The sequence below is a fragment of the Pristis pectinata genome, chromosome 32 (assembly GCF_009764475.1).
Source record: "Pristis pectinata isolate sPriPec2 chromosome 32, sPriPec2.1.pri, whole genome shotgun sequence".
NCBI lineage: Eukaryota > Metazoa > Chordata > Chondrichthyes > Rhinopristiformes > Pristidae > Pristis > Pristis pectinata.
Genome location: NC_067436.1, coordinates 19559052 through 19577003, shown reverse-complemented (window position 1 = coordinate 19577003; position 17952 = coordinate 19559052). Strand labels below are relative to the sequence as shown.

General features: G+C 38.5%; 1 protein-coding gene across 11 annotated transcripts in view; it reads right to left on the bottom strand.

Moving 5' to 3' along the window:
* myo9aa (myosin IXAa) overlaps positions 1-17952 on the bottom strand; it is a 250140-nt gene that overhangs the window by 109574 nt on the left and 122614 nt on the right. For 9 of the 11 annotated variants that reach the window (XM_052042434.1, XM_052042433.1, XM_052042438.1 and 6 more), the window contains exons 7-11: positions 14012-14112; positions 11846-11972; positions 10885-10974; positions 6757-6870; positions 6074-6208 (exon numbers count right to left, since the gene is read on the bottom strand). In XM_052042434.1, coding sequence (XP_051898394.1) covers positions 6074-6208; positions 6757-6870; positions 10885-10974; positions 11846-11972; positions 14012-14112 — 567 coding nt within the window. The remainder of the gene's footprint in view (positions 1-6073; positions 6209-6756; positions 6871-10884; positions 10975-11845; positions 11973-14011; positions 14113-17952) is intronic. The other 2 variants (XM_052042436.1, XM_052042443.1) reach the window with 1 other exon arrangement.

Here is a 17952-nt window from a genome sequence, read left to right as displayed (position 1 = left end):
GACATCCCAGTGGTCGAGTGGTATGGGAAGTCAATATGCAAGGTGACTAATCCTAGAGTGTGATATTAATGCATGCTCCAACATTCTACGCTTCATACTGAAACAATAAGGGTATGCATGTGGTCTAAATATGCACAGATCATAAACAACTCTTCACGCCCTTGTATGTACATGTAATTTTTTTAATTCATTCATGAGATGCTAGAAATGTCGACTTTCATTGACCATCCCCAACTTCATGAACAAAGGCAACACAAGAGTCAACTACATTAGTGGGTCAATAGCGACATACAGACTCTATCAGGTAGAGATGCCAGATTTCTTTCCACTGAAGGATATTCCTCAATCAGTTGGGTTTTAACAACAATCCAGCTGTTTCATAGTCTCCATTAATGATGCTCTCCAAGTCCAAAATTACTTAATTACTTAACTGAAATTTCCCAGCTGCTGTCATGGCATCCGAATTTATATCTCTCTATCAATTGGTCAGACCATGTACGTGCATGAGTGTTCTCAGAATCTTAATACTCTAATGAAGGTCAATCCTCTATTCCCTTGGGTCAGTGTTATCTTCAGATGGTCTCATTACATTTAATGCTTTGCGAGTTTTCATAATAACTCTTCTGAGGACTGCAAGAGCCACTTGTATTTGTCATCATCCAACTGTGGTGCATGCCAATTATGGTGTTACTGAAAATATCTTTTCAAAGAACTTCACATGCAACAGTCTAAGCTCATGCTGCATGGATACTCGGGCACATCAGCAATCTTACTTAAAATCTGTCATGACAATTCTTGGAAATGTGCACATTTCTACAAAGAGCTTTCTTTCAGTCTAACAGATTTACAACTGTTTGACTTCAAGATTAAATTATTTCAAATTGTACATTATTTTTGAATATAACTAAAATGAGTATCACAAAACCTTAAAATAATACTCTAGAAAAATATTAATTTTCCATTAAAAATACATACCCACACTACTCCCCTAATGTCTCAGTTGCTCACAGTCTGTTGCTGCGCAAGAAACAGCATCAAAATCCCAAATCAAATCTTTGGTTTGCGCTTTCTTAGCTGATTTAAGCAAGAGCTGCTCTGACAGGGATATCATTGCCCAGTGTTCCCTGAGTAAAAGGAGGGGAGGTGCAGAGTACAATGTAGTGATATTTGAATAGGGCAGCACAAGGTACATCATTGTTAAAACTGCCTGATTCTGCTCACCGTTCAAGAAAACAAAACAACCTATGTATTTTGATTTTTAGAAGCTGTACCCTGAAGTAAGCAAATCAACAGAGAATTTTTTTTGACTTAGTTATAAACTCATTTGGTTCTGGGGTAGCATCATAGATGAACAGTAAGCATCTTGTCAGTAACACAAAGCAACTACAGTTGGGAAAAAAGAGAACAGTCTGTTCATTTTTGCACCTTCTCCCTGCCTTTGAAGTCAAATACCCACCAACAAGAGTATTGATAGATGTTTGATTGAGGTCCTGACATCAATGACCACAGGAATCCAGGGATTATTCCTGAAAACATCCTAACTGCAGTATAGACATACAAATGCCAATGCCTAAACCACATCCTAACTTTTTTCCCAGGCAAACTTTCAAGCACGAGTTACCCTACAACTGCATGTATGCCTTCAAAGGTCTTATTCAGGTAGGCTTATGAAAAAAAAATGCCTATGCTAAAAATATGAAACTAAAGGATCATTCTCATGCTTAAACATTAATCAACAGTGAAAGTAGATCCATGAATGTTTCATGCAGGGATCCTCAGCAAATGTGTACAGCAACTCTTTTCAGTTCTGATAATTTGTCGACAACTAAAATATTTCTCCTCCTGAACAATGTCATGTTTGGCTTCACCATTTCTTTCCCTCTTCCAATCAAGTTTACAACAAAAGGAGGCATCCTATCTCAAAATGAAAAGTCAATGACCTGAAACATCAACTCTATTTCTCTCCCTACAGACGCTGCCTGACCTGCTGAGTATTTCCAGCATTTTCTAAGTTTTAATTCTATAACTAGTCGCTGGGAGATGCAAAGATCAATCTTCAAGTTTTTTCTCTCAATGAGAATGAATCTTTTCTCTACTCCTTGCTTCTCCAGACAGGATAAAATTGTAACATCCCTACAGAAAATGTTTACTACATTTCTATGAATACATTGTGACCTTGTAGAAGTTTATAAAATTATGCGGGGCATACACAGGACAGATATATTTCCTAGGTTGGGGGAGTCTAAAACTGGGAGGCATAGGTTTAAGGTGAGAGAGGAAAATTTTAAAGGAGATCTGAGGAGCAAAGTTTTTTTTTTAAAAAACACAGAGGGTGGTGGGTGTATGAAATGAGCTGCCATAGTGGTAGAGTTACAATTACAGTATTAATAAGGCATTTGGACAGGTACTTGGATAGGAATAGAATAGAGGAATATGGGCCTAATGCGGGCAAAGGGGATTCGCATAGATAGGCTTCATGGCTGGTATGGACAAGTTGGGCCAAAAAGCCAGTTTCTGTGCTATACAGCTCCATGACTCTAAAATATTGCAAGGAAATAGAAATCAAAAGTTATTCTGAGACAAAAAAAACATGAAAGGACTTCTCAGGAATAATTAAAAATTAGCTGCAGTTTAAATTTGGGAGCCGTCGGCATGTCTCTGTTAAAAGGAGAGAATGATTGTACCTCATGCAATGTTGCCTGATGAATGAATTCATTCAGATTGACTAGCAAGACAGGCCTACAACACAGGACCAGCTGACTAGAATAGACAGAAGGGTTTCTGTAATATTTGAATTCAAAAAATGCAGCCTATGGAACAACAAAACAAAGAACCTGAAATGTCAGCTGTTCCTTCATGGAACGGTTCTCTGTAACGCTACCTTCGGGTATACAACAATAAAAATCACTCACTTGGTACGTGACCACAGAAGAAAAAATATTCAAGAGAAACAATATTGTTTGAAATTTTGGCACAGAGCCACCAAGATTGTGAACACTAGTATTAAATAGCTTCTAAAATAACCTTGTGCCATATCAAGTTGTCACATTCTTCGTTCAAGTGACATTTGGTAATACCCAGCTTCAATGAAACAATTGCAATGAAGCAACAGTGGATATAATATAAACTAGATATTTTTGTCCACTACAATATGAATAAAGGCAGTATTTTTTTGAAAAGCTCTTCAAAATTAATTATCAGATTCAACAACACATATGAATTAAGTAATTTACTTAATTTTGGGGAAGAGGGACCTACAGTACATACGTACAAAACAAGAAAGGTGGTGAAATTCAGTGTCTGGGAACTATAGGCTGACAAATAAATTAGTTCATGCATCTGCGCAGCATTATTTTTGAAGAATGACGAAGAATTTTCATAATGACAGAATTTACCAAGAGGCTTGCCACCCACACAATATTGCTAATATTCATTTATGGGATGTGGATGTTGGTGGCAAAGGCAGCATTTATTGTTCACCCCAACTACCCTCTGAAATAGCCTAGCAGTTAAGAGTCAACCATATTGCCATGGGTCTGGAGTCACATTAAAGAACAAGAATAAGAAGGAAGTGTGGGTCATTTGGCACCATGTGCCCATTCTACCATGCAATAAAATTATTCCTTTGACTCCCTAAAGGTCAAACAAACTATCAATCTCTGTCTTGAATATACTTTGCAACTGAGCCTTCACAGAATTCTTGGGTGGAGAATTTCTAAGATGCATGGCCCTCTGGATAAAGCAGTTTCTTCTCATCCAAGTCATCTAACGGTAGACCGCTTTTAACGAGACTGACACCCTTGGTTCTGGGCATCTCATCCAGGGGAAACATTATCCCCACACCCACGTTGTCAAACCGGTAAGAATTTTGTACATCTCAATGAGATCAACTATCATTCCCTAATCATTGATGCTCATTCTTCATTCACTTTTCATTCATGCATGCCAGACTGGGCAATGATTCCCACTTTGTTTTCCCAGAAGGACTTCTGGTGGGTTTTATGACAATCAGGAATCTTCAGAATCATTTTCAAATAGTACTATTTTTCTTATATCTTATTTTTTTTAATGACCTGCATTTAAATTCCCCAGCTGTTGTTATCAGATTTGAACCCTGAAACAATATTCCTGACATCTTCTGAGGCAGTCCCTCAGAACTGAGGAAGATTTGCTTCCACTTTGGATTCTGAGGTGAATATAGGAATGACAGACCTTTCCATAGGTCTGACCAACAAGGTGGCCAGGTTGTTTGTGAGGTGTTCTGTGCTTATGCAGGACATGGACTCTAAGCTCTCAATACCATCCTAAATGCTGCTCCTTCAACTTTCATAAGTCACAGGCTAGAGTGGGGATATTGTATTTCTTCAAGGAGACTGTGTGTTCATTGGGAAAAAGATTTTGACCATCTAACCTATCAATGCCTCTCATCATTTTACATACTTCAGTATTCCTTCCAGCAGGCGCAGATACATCTCTGTCCACGCCCTGTCTTTGCTCTCTGTGGTGTAGGGGTATTGATGGACTTAGCAGCACTGAAGAACCCAAAAAACATCTCAGCCGCCAACAGAGGCAGAGCCTATTGCACTCTCTGCATCCACCTTCTCTCCTATCAATAATAGGCCTTTGGCTAGACTTTGGCTTTCAGGTGTCTGCAGTTTTTTCTTTTCACTTGAGGAATGGCAGACCTTCCAACACAGACAGATATTAATTTGTGGTTGGTTACCTCCCAATCTCATGGTAATTCTCAATAAACTAGTCTTGTTCTTCTCATTAGCAAAGTCAAGAGCCTCTTAACCATTCCTATTGTGGTAGATTTCAGGGAAGCCCATAAGCTGTGGGCACTTTGCAGTCCCTGTAGCCTCAGAGCTGACAGGTTGCTGAGATGAGCAAGCTTTGTGATGTCCTTAAAAGCTTCGATATTAATCTTCTTGCTTCTGTTGATGTTGATGCTTTGTGGTTGACAGATATAATAGAAAGGATTATGCGGCAGTCAGTCCAGCAGCCGTTGGCATCTTTGATGGTGTGGGTGATGAGGACATCTTTGCGATCCCTTGCTCGGAAGATGATAAAATCTAACAGGTGCCAATTCTTGGACCAGAGGTATTGCTATGAAGTCTTGTGATTGTCCCTCTGACAAAAGGGGGAAACTTAGCCTTGGATACCGGCCCAGTAACGTAGTGTATGCTACTGCACCCTTCCTCAACTTACCTTACTGATGCCCGTAAGTAAACAATTCCTGGTCTAAATCCCATTCAGCAAGGCCCGAAATGGAACCATGCAAACAGCAAAGTCATGCTTCCATGTTTGCCATATGACAAGGCTGCAATCTTTTAGTGACAGCACGAAAGGTAACATCTGTGCTCTCAAGACTTGGTTGCAAACAGATTCCACAGTACAAATGCTCATAATTTCCACAAAATTCAGGTTTCACTGCTGGACTCCATGCACAGTTTAGTGCCAGAGCGTTTCTGCTGAACAAATCTGGCATAACATTTTAGAAGGAAGATATTGTAAATGGGAGATTGCAGTGTATATGGTGCACTTGGGCTACAACAAAGTACAAAATTGAATATGATTGGTGAAGATAAAATGTTATGGAGTTATGGAACTAGAGTAAGTTGGATTAAAATCTTGTGAGAGCAATAAACAGAAAGCAGTAAAGGACAGTTCCTCAGACTGGTTACATGCTACAGGTATACCCAAGGTATTATTTTGGGACTTCAAATCATTACATTCAAAGAATTTGTTACAGGCCTAGGAGAAGTAAGATCCAAGTTTGGAGATGATACTGATCTGTAAAATGATGAAATAATGAGAGGACAGTTAAGTGTGACAGAGGATGAGGTGCGGGGTGGGTAGAAAGAGGGTTAAGGCAAGTACTTCACATTTAAGAATGAGTAAAACCATACCTATGCAAGTCCAACAGCATCAACATTGCCGCACACATCATGGAATTTTGTCACATACAGAAAATAAGGCTAGTTGATCAATAATTCAAAGTGAAGGCCTCAAATAGGATGAGGCAATGAAGAGTTTTTCATTTGGAAGCTAAGAAGCATGAACTCAATTTTACCTGCTCTAACTTGAAGATATGTTGATTGAAGTAGTGCTGAAGTCGCTCATTAGCAAAGTTAATACAGAACTGTTCAAAGCTGTTATTCTCATAGTCCTCAAAGCCAAAGATATCCAGTACACCAATGGAGAGAATCTACAAAGAAAAGTTGCATTTACTTTACTATTTACTTGCAACTCTGATGAAGAATCTCAGATCCGAAAGATTATCCCCTTTTTTCTTTCCACAGATGCTGCCTGACCTGTTGAGTGCTTCCAGCATCTAGTATCTGCAAGTTTTTGATTTTTAGTGGTTCTAGAATTAAATGATCCAATAGATGGTTGTGCACTTTTAATTGAAGGCCTATGTTGAAGAATACAGTTGATACCATCTTGTAAAAGGACGAAGGTTCTGTACCAACATTTGTTCCATACTTCAACGGGACCAACAATGTGGCAGCAATATGAAGGAGATAGGAAAAATTGCAGATGGTCCTAAGCAGTTCATACACATGCCATTGCTGTATGGTGCTTATGATGCCCAAAACTTCATGTCCACATCCTCAGAGGATGTATATTCTTTGATATATTGAGGAAATTAATATGGAAGCAGTTAAATATATTGTTAACTTTATCATTTATATATGATAATCTTGTCAAACTGCCTCTTGAAAGCTCATCTACCAAATTACTGATGTGACTCACCTTATGCTCTTCTAGGTCTCGATTGTTAAGAAGTGCATGGTTAATTCGGAATACGATCCAATCAAACAGGGCATCATACAATGACTTTGCCATAGAGTCTCGAACAGTTATTGCCTGCAATACAAATAAACAATTATAAATAGGCCATGTTCAGAGTATTAACTGAAAAATATATATAGTACTGTTCAGAATCAATGAATTGTTCCTTTACTCGCTTATTTTTAAATTCTTACATTAGGAGAGCTGATAGTAAAACAGAAAATTGCTTCTGTAGCTAGAATCTTGTTCAACAGCTTGCATACATCAGCTGTTAAACTGCCAATTAATCAGTCACTCTAATGGCTTTGAAGTAATTAGTTTTTTTTTAAAAATAATACTCCCTTATGACTAAAGACATTGACTGATCTGTTTATTCAAACATCAACCCTAACATATTAGTAAGAATTAGTAAGAGTCAAAAGACTATGGATTCAATCATACTCCAGGACAAGCCCTTAATCAAGGCTAATAGTTCAATGCAGTCAAGTGAGGTTACCATGTAGGCAGAGATGTCATCTTTGAGAAAAGACAGTGAACCATGACCAGGTCGACTGCTTTTACTTGTGGTCAAAGGCCCACAGCATGAATCAAAGAGAACTGGGAATGGCCTATAAGCTCAGCCAACAGAGTCAAAAGTTAATTAATTTTCATTCACGTAATTTCTTGTTCTCACTTTATTTAGTGTGCCATTGGCTGCTACTTTTGCCCAGGAAATAACACTTAAACTAGCTGTGAAACATCATGGGATATACTGAGATACAGTAAGGTGGAAGTATGAGTGCATACCAAATGCATTTAAAAGTTTATAGCTAGCTACATTCGACCGTGTACACGATCGCTACAAAATGCTAAAAGCATCCAAGTCTTTTATTAATGTTTGTTTTTAAGTGACTAATAAATTAGTTTTCTAACATTGCTAATAAAATTAATAAGAACCAATTAATTAGAGCGTAAACAGTTGCGTTCATTGTGATTCAACCTTGAGAGTGTTAACAAATTTACTCTCAATAAGATAAAAAGAAAAAAATGGGAATGTCAGAAATATCAATCAGCAAGTGTCGGAAATGCACAGCAGGGCTCTCATCAGCACGTGAAAAGAAAAATCTCTTTGGGCTTTCACAAGAGTCTGCAGCCAAAATAATAACATTTTTCCCTTTCATTTCTGGTGTGGATTTATCACATTATCTGCTTTCTACCCTAGGTTATTTTTAGGATTGTTTGACTATTTTCAAACAGATTTTTTCCCATATTATCTGTCAAAAGAAAAAAATATTGAAACCTGGCTTACTTTATGAAACCAAAATAAATGCAGAGTATCAAATCTCCAACACCTCATACAGAAGCTAAAAATATGCGATAAGAGTCTCCTAATACAACACATGCATGCTGCCGCACTATCAGGAAGCAATGCTGCCATTTTTCTTCAGCTGTTCTTCATCTGAGAGACTCATTAAATTCCAACTTAGAACCGATCAATATTTCTATTTAAGTATTTCACCCGTTCCAGGAAAGGTCCAGCTTGTTACTCAAAACCCATATTCCCAACATTTGCATCTCTCTCATCAATTCACTGGTCTTTCTGGTTAAATCATGTATTAAGTGTTTGCAAATTCACTCATGCAACCTGCGAAGTTAACCTCAAGAAAACAATGAGTTCTCAATGATCAGTGAACAGCGGATAACTGACAAAGACGAGGAATAAATTAAGTTCTGCAGTAATTTCTATCATTTGCTTATGGTGAAGCAAAGCAATTGGGGTTTTGATAATAAACACTTTAAAACTGAAGTGCCAGGAAAAGGAGTTGCTGTTGTCTATAAGATGAAGAATAGCACAGTATCAAACGCAGAAGGAAGCCTCCAGCAGAAATCCCTTACATTTACATGAATTATTCATTCAACGTCATCAAGAAACATTTCTCACATAAATAGCCTGTGAACCAAACATAGCTTGGATTTCTATGTTGTTCTTACATTTCAGAAACCATGTAGCATAACATTAATTGCAAAGTGCAGAAGTCAATAGTTCTCAAAATAAAAAGCCAGCAGCTCTCTGTCTTCTGGTATTTGCAACCCAGGTTGCAGTGTCATATCCAACACAAAAAATTTTTTCAACAGCACATCAATCTACTTTTCATAAACTACAAAAATCAATGGGTTTTCTATGAATTCTGTTCAGAATCACTGCTATTTTGAATTTTCAAGTAGAATCCAACAAGTATACAGCTGAAATTTTAACCTATGGGCAGCAAGCACCAAGAAAACAGTCGCGTACACTTACTTCATTTGGCCTTTTACTCGAAAGGATCTAGAAATGTTTTCACACTGTGAAGCTTTCTAACTTAAACTGCAACATTCTCCCCTTAAATAACAAGATTCTTGGCATCGTAACTGAAACTGTACTTCAATTTGCAGAAATTTCTAATTAACCCAAAATCATTTGCAGGGCTAGCTTAATTTTTCATAAAGTATAGCTGCTGAGTGAACCAGATAATGTATATTTGAACAGGGCTCTCATTGCTCTCAAAAAGAGATTGTGGTGGTGGTGGTGAGCATCAAAGAAAAATAAACATAGAGGACTGAAACTCATTTTCCAGCAGAAATTGAAGTCCAAAGTGCTCATGAAACTTCAATTAGCTTAAGGGCAATAAGTATAGTCCCATATTAGGTGTGTGATATAAAAGGTGCAACTTGTCCATTTTCCAAGACAGAGATTGCACCTGCAACTTACTACATTCAGCCAGTACTGTGCAATTCCACTACAGCTATGCAAAATCCGGCCACCAATTATATTGATCATCTTGACCAGTGTTAGCCCTAGCAAAGGAATTGAAAGGTAAAACATGATTTTAAACATTTTAGCTTGTTCCTATATCATTGCAATTTTTGTCTGCCGGTGAAAAGCAGCTGAGTCATCTCAAAGGGGGAAAGACAGCTTTCCCTTTCTATCATGCCTTCAGTCCCTTTCTGGAGTGTCCCAAACTGTGCTGCAATCAATAAAATGTCCTCACTGTTGTAATGTAGGAAATATAGTTGCTAGCAAATGAAACTTGACAATGATAAATAACCTATTCTTTAAAACTATGTTTGATTTTACAACAAAATAACTTTTAAGTGGAAGTCCATTCTGACCTGGAGCAATTTTATTGAGGTCAGTGGCACCCCCTCCCTTGGGTGTCACTGGAATTATGTACTCAATATGGACATGGACACATTGTAAAAATGTATACTTATTTTCTTTTCCCCCTTCCAAACATACTGCTTCGTGCTTGGTTGCAGTTCAATGGACATTAGGAATCCATCCAATTCCTCTCCCAATTCGCCCCATTTTTAGTTCAGCCTTCTCCATGGTTCCATCTATGCACTGGTCCCAGGACAGGTCCTCTGAGATGTTGACACCCAGGAACTTGAAGCTGCTCACCCTTCAATGAGCAGAATCTTCAATGAGGAGTGGTGCATGTTTACCCGACTTCTCCTCTCTGAAGTCCACAATCAGTCCTTGGTCTTGCTGATGTTGTGCACAAGGTTGTTGTTATGACATCACTCAACCAGCTGACCTATCTCACTCCTGTACACCACCAGCAGTTGAGCTATCTCATTCCTGTATGCTCGTCACCATCTGTGATTTTGCCAACAACAGTGGTATCATGGGTGAATTTGCAGATGGCATTGGAGTGATGCTTACTAAAGTGAACTGCAGTACAACAAAAGGATGCTTGGAGCTTTCAGTCAATACTACATGTGGAAAAAAAAAGGACAACTTCCTATAAAACGCTACAAGAACAGACAATGATTTCAGCCAACTAATACTCACTTTCCTTTCGGAGGCAGACAGACAGCAAACCAGGAAATTAAAGAGAGCAACCTCATTTAGGTGAGTGGAAATTTACCTTCAGGTTGCAAAGGAAACTCAAGCCATAAAGATTGTCACAAAGAACAAATGTAGATTTTAAATTTCTTTTAATCATTTTGTATATTGTCTGAAATTTAAGGTTTAATATTTCTACCACAGAAAGGCAAAACGTGAAATTGTGTTTCCCCATTCACAGAGTACACAACATTGTATCGTCACTGCACCGTATTTTATGTTACCTCAGATAATTTATAGGGTAGGATAAGTCTTTCTCCAACTGTCACAGTCTTCCGGGTGGTCAGTGCTTCAAACAGTGTCTCCTCTTTAACCTAATTTAAGAACAGTGTATATCAAAGTGAGTAGCATTATGTGGACTTAACTATTAACAGTGATCATAGTCCTCGAGTTATTATTGCAGATTTGGGTCCTCTTTGGTAATAACTCTACTTTATATTTGTAGTTTGTTTCTTGATCAGGGTGCATTTGACATAGTTGGGTAGTTTTCTCCCAACTTCAAAGGTAAAACTCGTCTCTAATTAAACATACAAAGTCCTGTTTATAATCACGGTACAGAGTGATTTTTTTTTCTCCTCAGAATTCGAGATAGCAGAAACTCAGTGCAAAATACCATCACTGCCCTCATCCAGTACTAACATTTTGCACATCCCAATTTTAGTTAATTTACCAATGAATGCCATGCCTTCAGTAGCAAAGGCTTGAGCTTCTGAAATTTCTCTCTTCTGCCTTTTTTTCCTTCTCCAAGCAATTCCGTAAAAACTAACTCTACCTATCTAGTGTCACCATACGCAGCTTGGTGTTAAATTATGTTTACTTGCACTTCTGTGAAACACAGATATATAACTACATTAGAAACAATAAACAAACACAAATTGTTCTTTTTATATTTGAAGAATACATCTCAGTCTTTTCAAACATTGCATGCAATTAGAATTCAGGAATTTAACAGGGTAACAAAACTGTTCAGAGGTCAAACAAGGGGCAAATCAGAGAGCAATTCTGTACACAAATGTTGAAGTTTCAAAAAACCTTTAATAAAGCTGCACCACAAGTAAAATAGTAATTCAGACATCGAAAGCATTAAATTGCCCTCAAATTCTATGCAGAAAAACAAATCTGATTGTTCATGGGGAATGAAGCTGGCTAAATTTATTGCTTTGAGCTAATGGGTTGTTATACTACCTCCAGAAGTTCTGAGACGATGGGTAACACCTCTGGATTGCAGATGTCAATGGAATCATCGCGATAGGACTTCTTTTTGTATTTTATATTCCCAAGGTGCAATATTGCAGACAGAAGAGAAAATATTCTGTAAATAAAACATATTTAAATTTAAGATCTTTTTAGTTGCATTCAAGACACTCTTGTCTCAGAATTGAGAAATTCCTTCCTGTAGAAGTCGTGTGTGTATTTATGAAGGAGTAAGGCATATTCAGTGCATGGATAAATCTTTATAAAAAAACAATTCACAGATAAAGATGTGGATGAATCTAGAATAGAAGGCAGAGTTTCAGAATAAAGGGTCACCAAATTAAGACGAAGATGAAAACGCATTTCTTCTCCCAATCTTTGTAATCCCCTCCCTAGGAAGCTCGAGGGGATGAATCATTGAATGCATTCAGGGCCAAGAGAGACTGCTTCTTAGTCTGTGGTGAAGCAAAGGGTTATAGGGAGCATGCAGGAAAGTGGAGCTGAGGCCAAAATCTGATCAGACATGACCTCACTGAATGGCTTGAGGACCCATATGGTCTCGTCCTGCAATTTGTTATGAACTTATTTACACACAAGGAGGTGCTTTGGCAATAATTATTAATCCAAGTGAAAGAACAAAAACCTATTTATGAACCAGGATGATAAACATTATTATTCATGTGACAGCATATCTAAGTTTGAATCTATGAATTGCCTATTCATACTCACTGTATCTCAAGTTCAGCAACATAAATCTTCTCAAACCGGTTAAGTTTTACAAGTTTAAATGAGCTCAGCAGGCTAAATAGTGTTGCATCAGTCTTAATGTTTCCTTTACTTGCTCACCAACAAAAATTCTGTTCAAATTGGTGCAATTTGATAGTTAAAAACATATAATTTAAGTCAAAACACAATCTACACTCACAACTTATGAACATTTACATGGTCAGATCCAAGATTTAATATGACCTATTACTGCTTTACCAGTAATCTCAATGTCATATCAAAATAGAAATAATAATATTTAGCACAGGTAGCATCTGTAGTCTTTCAGCAACACATCTAAATTTCATTTTTCCTTTACCTTTTAAATATAAGAATGAGCTGTAACACCACTGAATATAACAGGAATGTGTTCTTTCTCAACTATTTTTTACATAATTTTTGCCATGTCATTTTCTTCCAAACATGCACAAAAGCATTGTCTTCCCAACTAGAAGCAGCTTCAATAAATGCAACCAATTGTGATCAACAAATATTTGGGTGACAGGTCATCAAGCTGAAGTGTCGAAAGGTGTTTCTCTTCCCAAATACGCTGCTTGAGCCACTATTTACAGCATTCTGATTTTCTTCCAGTGATGATAATTTGCTACTCCCATATCACTCCATCAGAAAAGCTTTGCTTCTATTAACACTAACCATACCAATTTTGTTCTTCCTATGTTTCTAAAGTTTACAAAATTCACCTCCTGGTCAAAGCCCATTAGTAAAGCATTCTCTCTTATATTCCAATTCCCCAAATCTGGCTATTTGCTCAGCATCACCACCTGCAGTCCCTGTATGTCTGCACTTATTTGGGCTGAATGTGGAAGATTGATCTTACAGTTCTCCCATCCTTGAGTTGGGTGATGTGAAGTCAACTAGGCTTTGGTCATTCTAGAGTAACGATTCTGCCCGAAGAACACCATGACTGCTTTTGACAGTAAGCAGAACTGGGGATGATGCCCTGCCAGTTGTCAAAAATCTCATTGCTTTTTGACAATGTCAATTAAAATTAAAATAATTTAAAAAAGGAATAAAAATTACTCAATAACTTCTCCTTTTCCTCCTAATTTGAAATACCAAAATATGCATCAAAAGCACAGTGAGAATGGGAACAATCATGAGATTGCGCAGAGTCCAGCTGCAGGGTTAAATGAAAAATGTAAACTGAATTTATCATTCAGTCCTGGACTCGAAGCACAAGTTGCTCAAACTGTCTACCACCCAGCTGAGATCATAGTACAAGACTAAGGCTTTGAGCAGTCATGAAAAATATTGCACCCTTTGGCATGTAAATTCTCCAGTCAAAACCACAATCTCACATCAGATCATTTTATATAACATTTGCCTCAACAATACACAATCACATTGCACATTTCTGGCCAATCAACTCACCGATTGCGGGTTTTAGGCAGGAAGCCAACCATTTCCATGGCCAGTTGTAAGCGCTCAAAGTCATGTTTCAGATCTTCCCCCTCAACTGTGAAAGTGTCCTGCTAAAGTTAAACCAAACAATTCCCAGTTAGGAAACACTGTGCACAAGTGCTATAATCATTTGTCACCCCTCTTTTCTCAGCTCTTTCCTGGAGCAACTTTTCACATAACATTTGTCACCACCACTTGAAAATGGCTACTCCTCAGTTAAGAGCCTTGACATTGAACATACTAAGTTGTTTGACTTCAAAGGCCATTGTAACCAAGCCCAATACTATTGTCACCCAAAAGCCATGATTTCAGACTTCCAGAAGGGTTACTGGATGAAAATCAGGAGTGGAATCCCCACTGATTGATGACCTTCTCCAACTGCCACTATGCATGTCTTCAAACTATATGTAATAAATACACTGCTATTTCAGTGCACAGAGCAAGAACAATACTTCTGTGAATAAATAGGACCTCCACCTGTCAACAAAAGGCATCAAATCCAACAGGATCCAGTCTCTGAAGCTTGCTTAACTGTTGGTGTAAAGAGATTAAAAATTTACAAACTGAAATCTAAAGATTCTCCCTTATGCGTCAGTCAATGAGAGAGAAGCAAAGTCACAAACTTTCAAACTATGTATGTACTTACAGCGATTAAAAATTTGAAACATAATTTTAATCCAAAGGATGACTTTTGGGGGTTGTATTTTGCACCATAATTATTCCTATTTAATCGGTACCCAATATAAAGAAGCTGAAACTACATGCTCTAAACATACACTTGAAATTCTGTCAGTACAAAATAAAACTTTCATCTCTGTTGATTGTGCAAAAGTTGATCTAGAAGATTAAGATGCACAGGATACAAGGTGACGGTAGATTGGATTCAAAATTGGCTTGGCCATAGAAGACAGAGGGTAGTGGTGCCAGGATGTTTTTCTGACTGGAGATCTGTGATCAGTGGTGTTCTACAGGGATCAGTGCTGGGACCTCTGTTGTTTGTGATATATATATATAAATGACTTGGACAAAAATGTGGATGAGCTGATTAATAAGTTTGTGGATGCCACAAAAATTGGTGGAGTTGTGAATAGTGAAGAAGGTTGTCAAACAATACAGCAGGAAAAAGATCAGTCACATGGGCGGAGAAATGGCAGATGGAATTTAATCTGGTCAACTGTGACGTGTTGCACTTTGGGAAGTCAAATGCAAGGAGAAAATATACAGTAAATGGCAGGACCCTTGGGGCACTGATGTACAGAGGGATCTTGGGATCCAAGTACATAGCTTCTTGAAAGTGGCAACACACGTAGATTGGGTGGGAAAAAAGGCATATGGCACGTTTGCCTTCGTTGGTCGAGGCATTGAGTACAAGAGTTAGGAAGTCATTTTGCAGCTGTATCAAGTTTTGGTTAGGCCGCATTTGGAGTATTGTGTGCAGTTCTGTACACCCCATTAGAAGGGAGGATATGGAGGCTTTGGAGAGGGTGCATAAGATGTTCACCGGGAATGCTGCCTGGATCAGAGAGTATTAGCTAGGAGAGGTTGGACAAACTTGAATTGTTTTCTCTGGAGCCTCAGAGGCTAACGGGAGACCTGACAGATGTTTATAAAATTATGAGAGGTAGAGATAAGGTAAGAGTCTTTTTCCCATAGTAGAAATGTCAAACACTTGAGGATTTAACTTTAAGTTGAGAGAGGGAAGGTTTAAGGGAGATGTGTGGGGCAAGTTTTTTTTATACACAGTGATAGGTGCCTGGAACACCTTGTCGGGGCAGTGGTAGAAGAAGAGACAATAGTGGCAGTTAAAAGGCATTTAGACAGGCACATGAACATGCAGGGAATGGAGGGAAATAATGATAAATGGATCATGTGCAGGCAGATAGTTTTAGTTTAATTTGGTATCATAGTCGGCACAGACATCATCTGCCAAAGGACCTGTACTGTACTATGTTCGATGTAAAATACAAAAGGAGGATATTCAAGGTCACAAGATGCAGTGGAGCACTGAGCTCCCAGTGATTTAATCTGCAACATAAAAAATGTTTCCTCCCAACTGGTTGTTGTAAATTGCCCCAGTACATAAGTGAGTGATAGAATCTGAGGAGAGTTGATAGAAATGTCGGGAAAATGAAATATGATCTGTGGAGGATTAGCGTGAACGAGTACTTGATGGTTAGCGTGGACCCAGTGGGCCAAATGGCCTGTTTACATGCTCAATGACGATGACTTATTTACACCCCTTGCAATTGATAAGACAGCATAGATCTCCCTTACTGAACTAACATTTGTGGTGCCCTGCTCATTTTCAAATTTTAAATAAATGAACAAACTTCCTTTTGACATTGTACTTTTCATGACTTCTGATACAACAAGGCTCTTCAAAGAAAATGAACCACTTTCATTTGCAATGCAAGCAAATGAGACAGTCAATTCATGGAGCCCAAAGGTACTGCTTGCAGCAGTAAATGACTAATTCGGCTATTTTAATGAAGCAAGTTGAATACATTTTGGCCAGGAAAATGCTCCTCCTCTGTGAAAAACACTACAGGATCTTTTACCTATAGCAGAGGAAAAAGATGGAGTCTTGGTCGCTGTCAGTAAACTAGGCAGCTTACAGATCATTATTCTCCCAATACAGAACAAAACATTTAGACCAGAATGAGTGCATATTAAGAAAAGCCATGGGTTTGTCAAACCCTTTGCATATTGTATATGAGGCAACTACCCGAAGTTCAGGCATGCGAGTCAGTGAATGAGAACAATTACAATTGATTGGGATATTTCAGGATAAAGGAAAGGTTAGTAAGGGAGTGGTTCTGCTAAAATGATATACTTTATTTTAGTTAGTACCAAATTTGAGAGATACCTGCTATTTTCACCAATGAAAAAACAGAGTTTCACATGCACACTGCTTGTGTAGTTTTGTTTTACTTGCAAGTGGCTGTTGATCCTTGGCAGTTAGTTATATGCAAGCTGCCTTCATGCTTAATGATGATCCCGATTACTTGTGGCTAACCATATTCCTTTCATGTGGTACCAAACAGGAACTCTTAAGGTAAGACTGAGTAATTCTGGGCAAACCACAGAGAGCAAATGCACAAGAATACAAATTCATTGATGACAAAAAGGCATAGACATCTGCATCCATGACAGCACATGATGACCATGTTCAAGAAGTTAGCTCTTTTGATGAAGGGCTGCTCAAAAACTGAGCTCTCAACTGAATAATGAAACAGCTCACCTGATGTCAGTCAGCTGTGAATACTTCCTTTTGGGTCAGCTTAAATATTTCAGCTTGGTGATGCAGAAGGGGGTGGTTTGCAGTGGGGCACAAACAGAAGATGGATAGAATAGAAACATAGAATCCCTACAGCACAATTCAGGCCCTTCAGCTCACCGAACATGTCCCTACCTTAGAAATTACTAGGCTTACCTATAGCCCTCTATTTTTCTCAGCTCCCAAGTACCTATCCAAAAGTCTCTTAAAAGACCCTATTGTATCCGCCTCCACCACTGTTGCCGGCAGCCCATTCCATGCACTCACCACTCTGAGTAAAAAAAACTTACCCCTGACATCTCCCCTATACCTACTCCCCAGCACCTTAAACCTATGTCCTCTTGTGGCCACCATTTCAGCCCTGGGGAAAAGCCTCTGAGTATCTACCCGATCATCTTATATACCTCTATCAGGTCCCCCCTCATCCTCTGTCGCTCCCCAAGGAGAAAAGACAAGAGTTCCCTCAACCTGCTTTCATAAGGCATGCTCCGCATTCCAGTCAGCACCCTTATAAATCTCCTCTGCACCCTTTCTATGGCTTCCACATCCTTCCTGTAGTGAGGCAACCAGAACTGACCACAGTACTCCAAGTGGGGTCTGACCAGGGTCCTTTATAGCTGCAACAATACCTCTC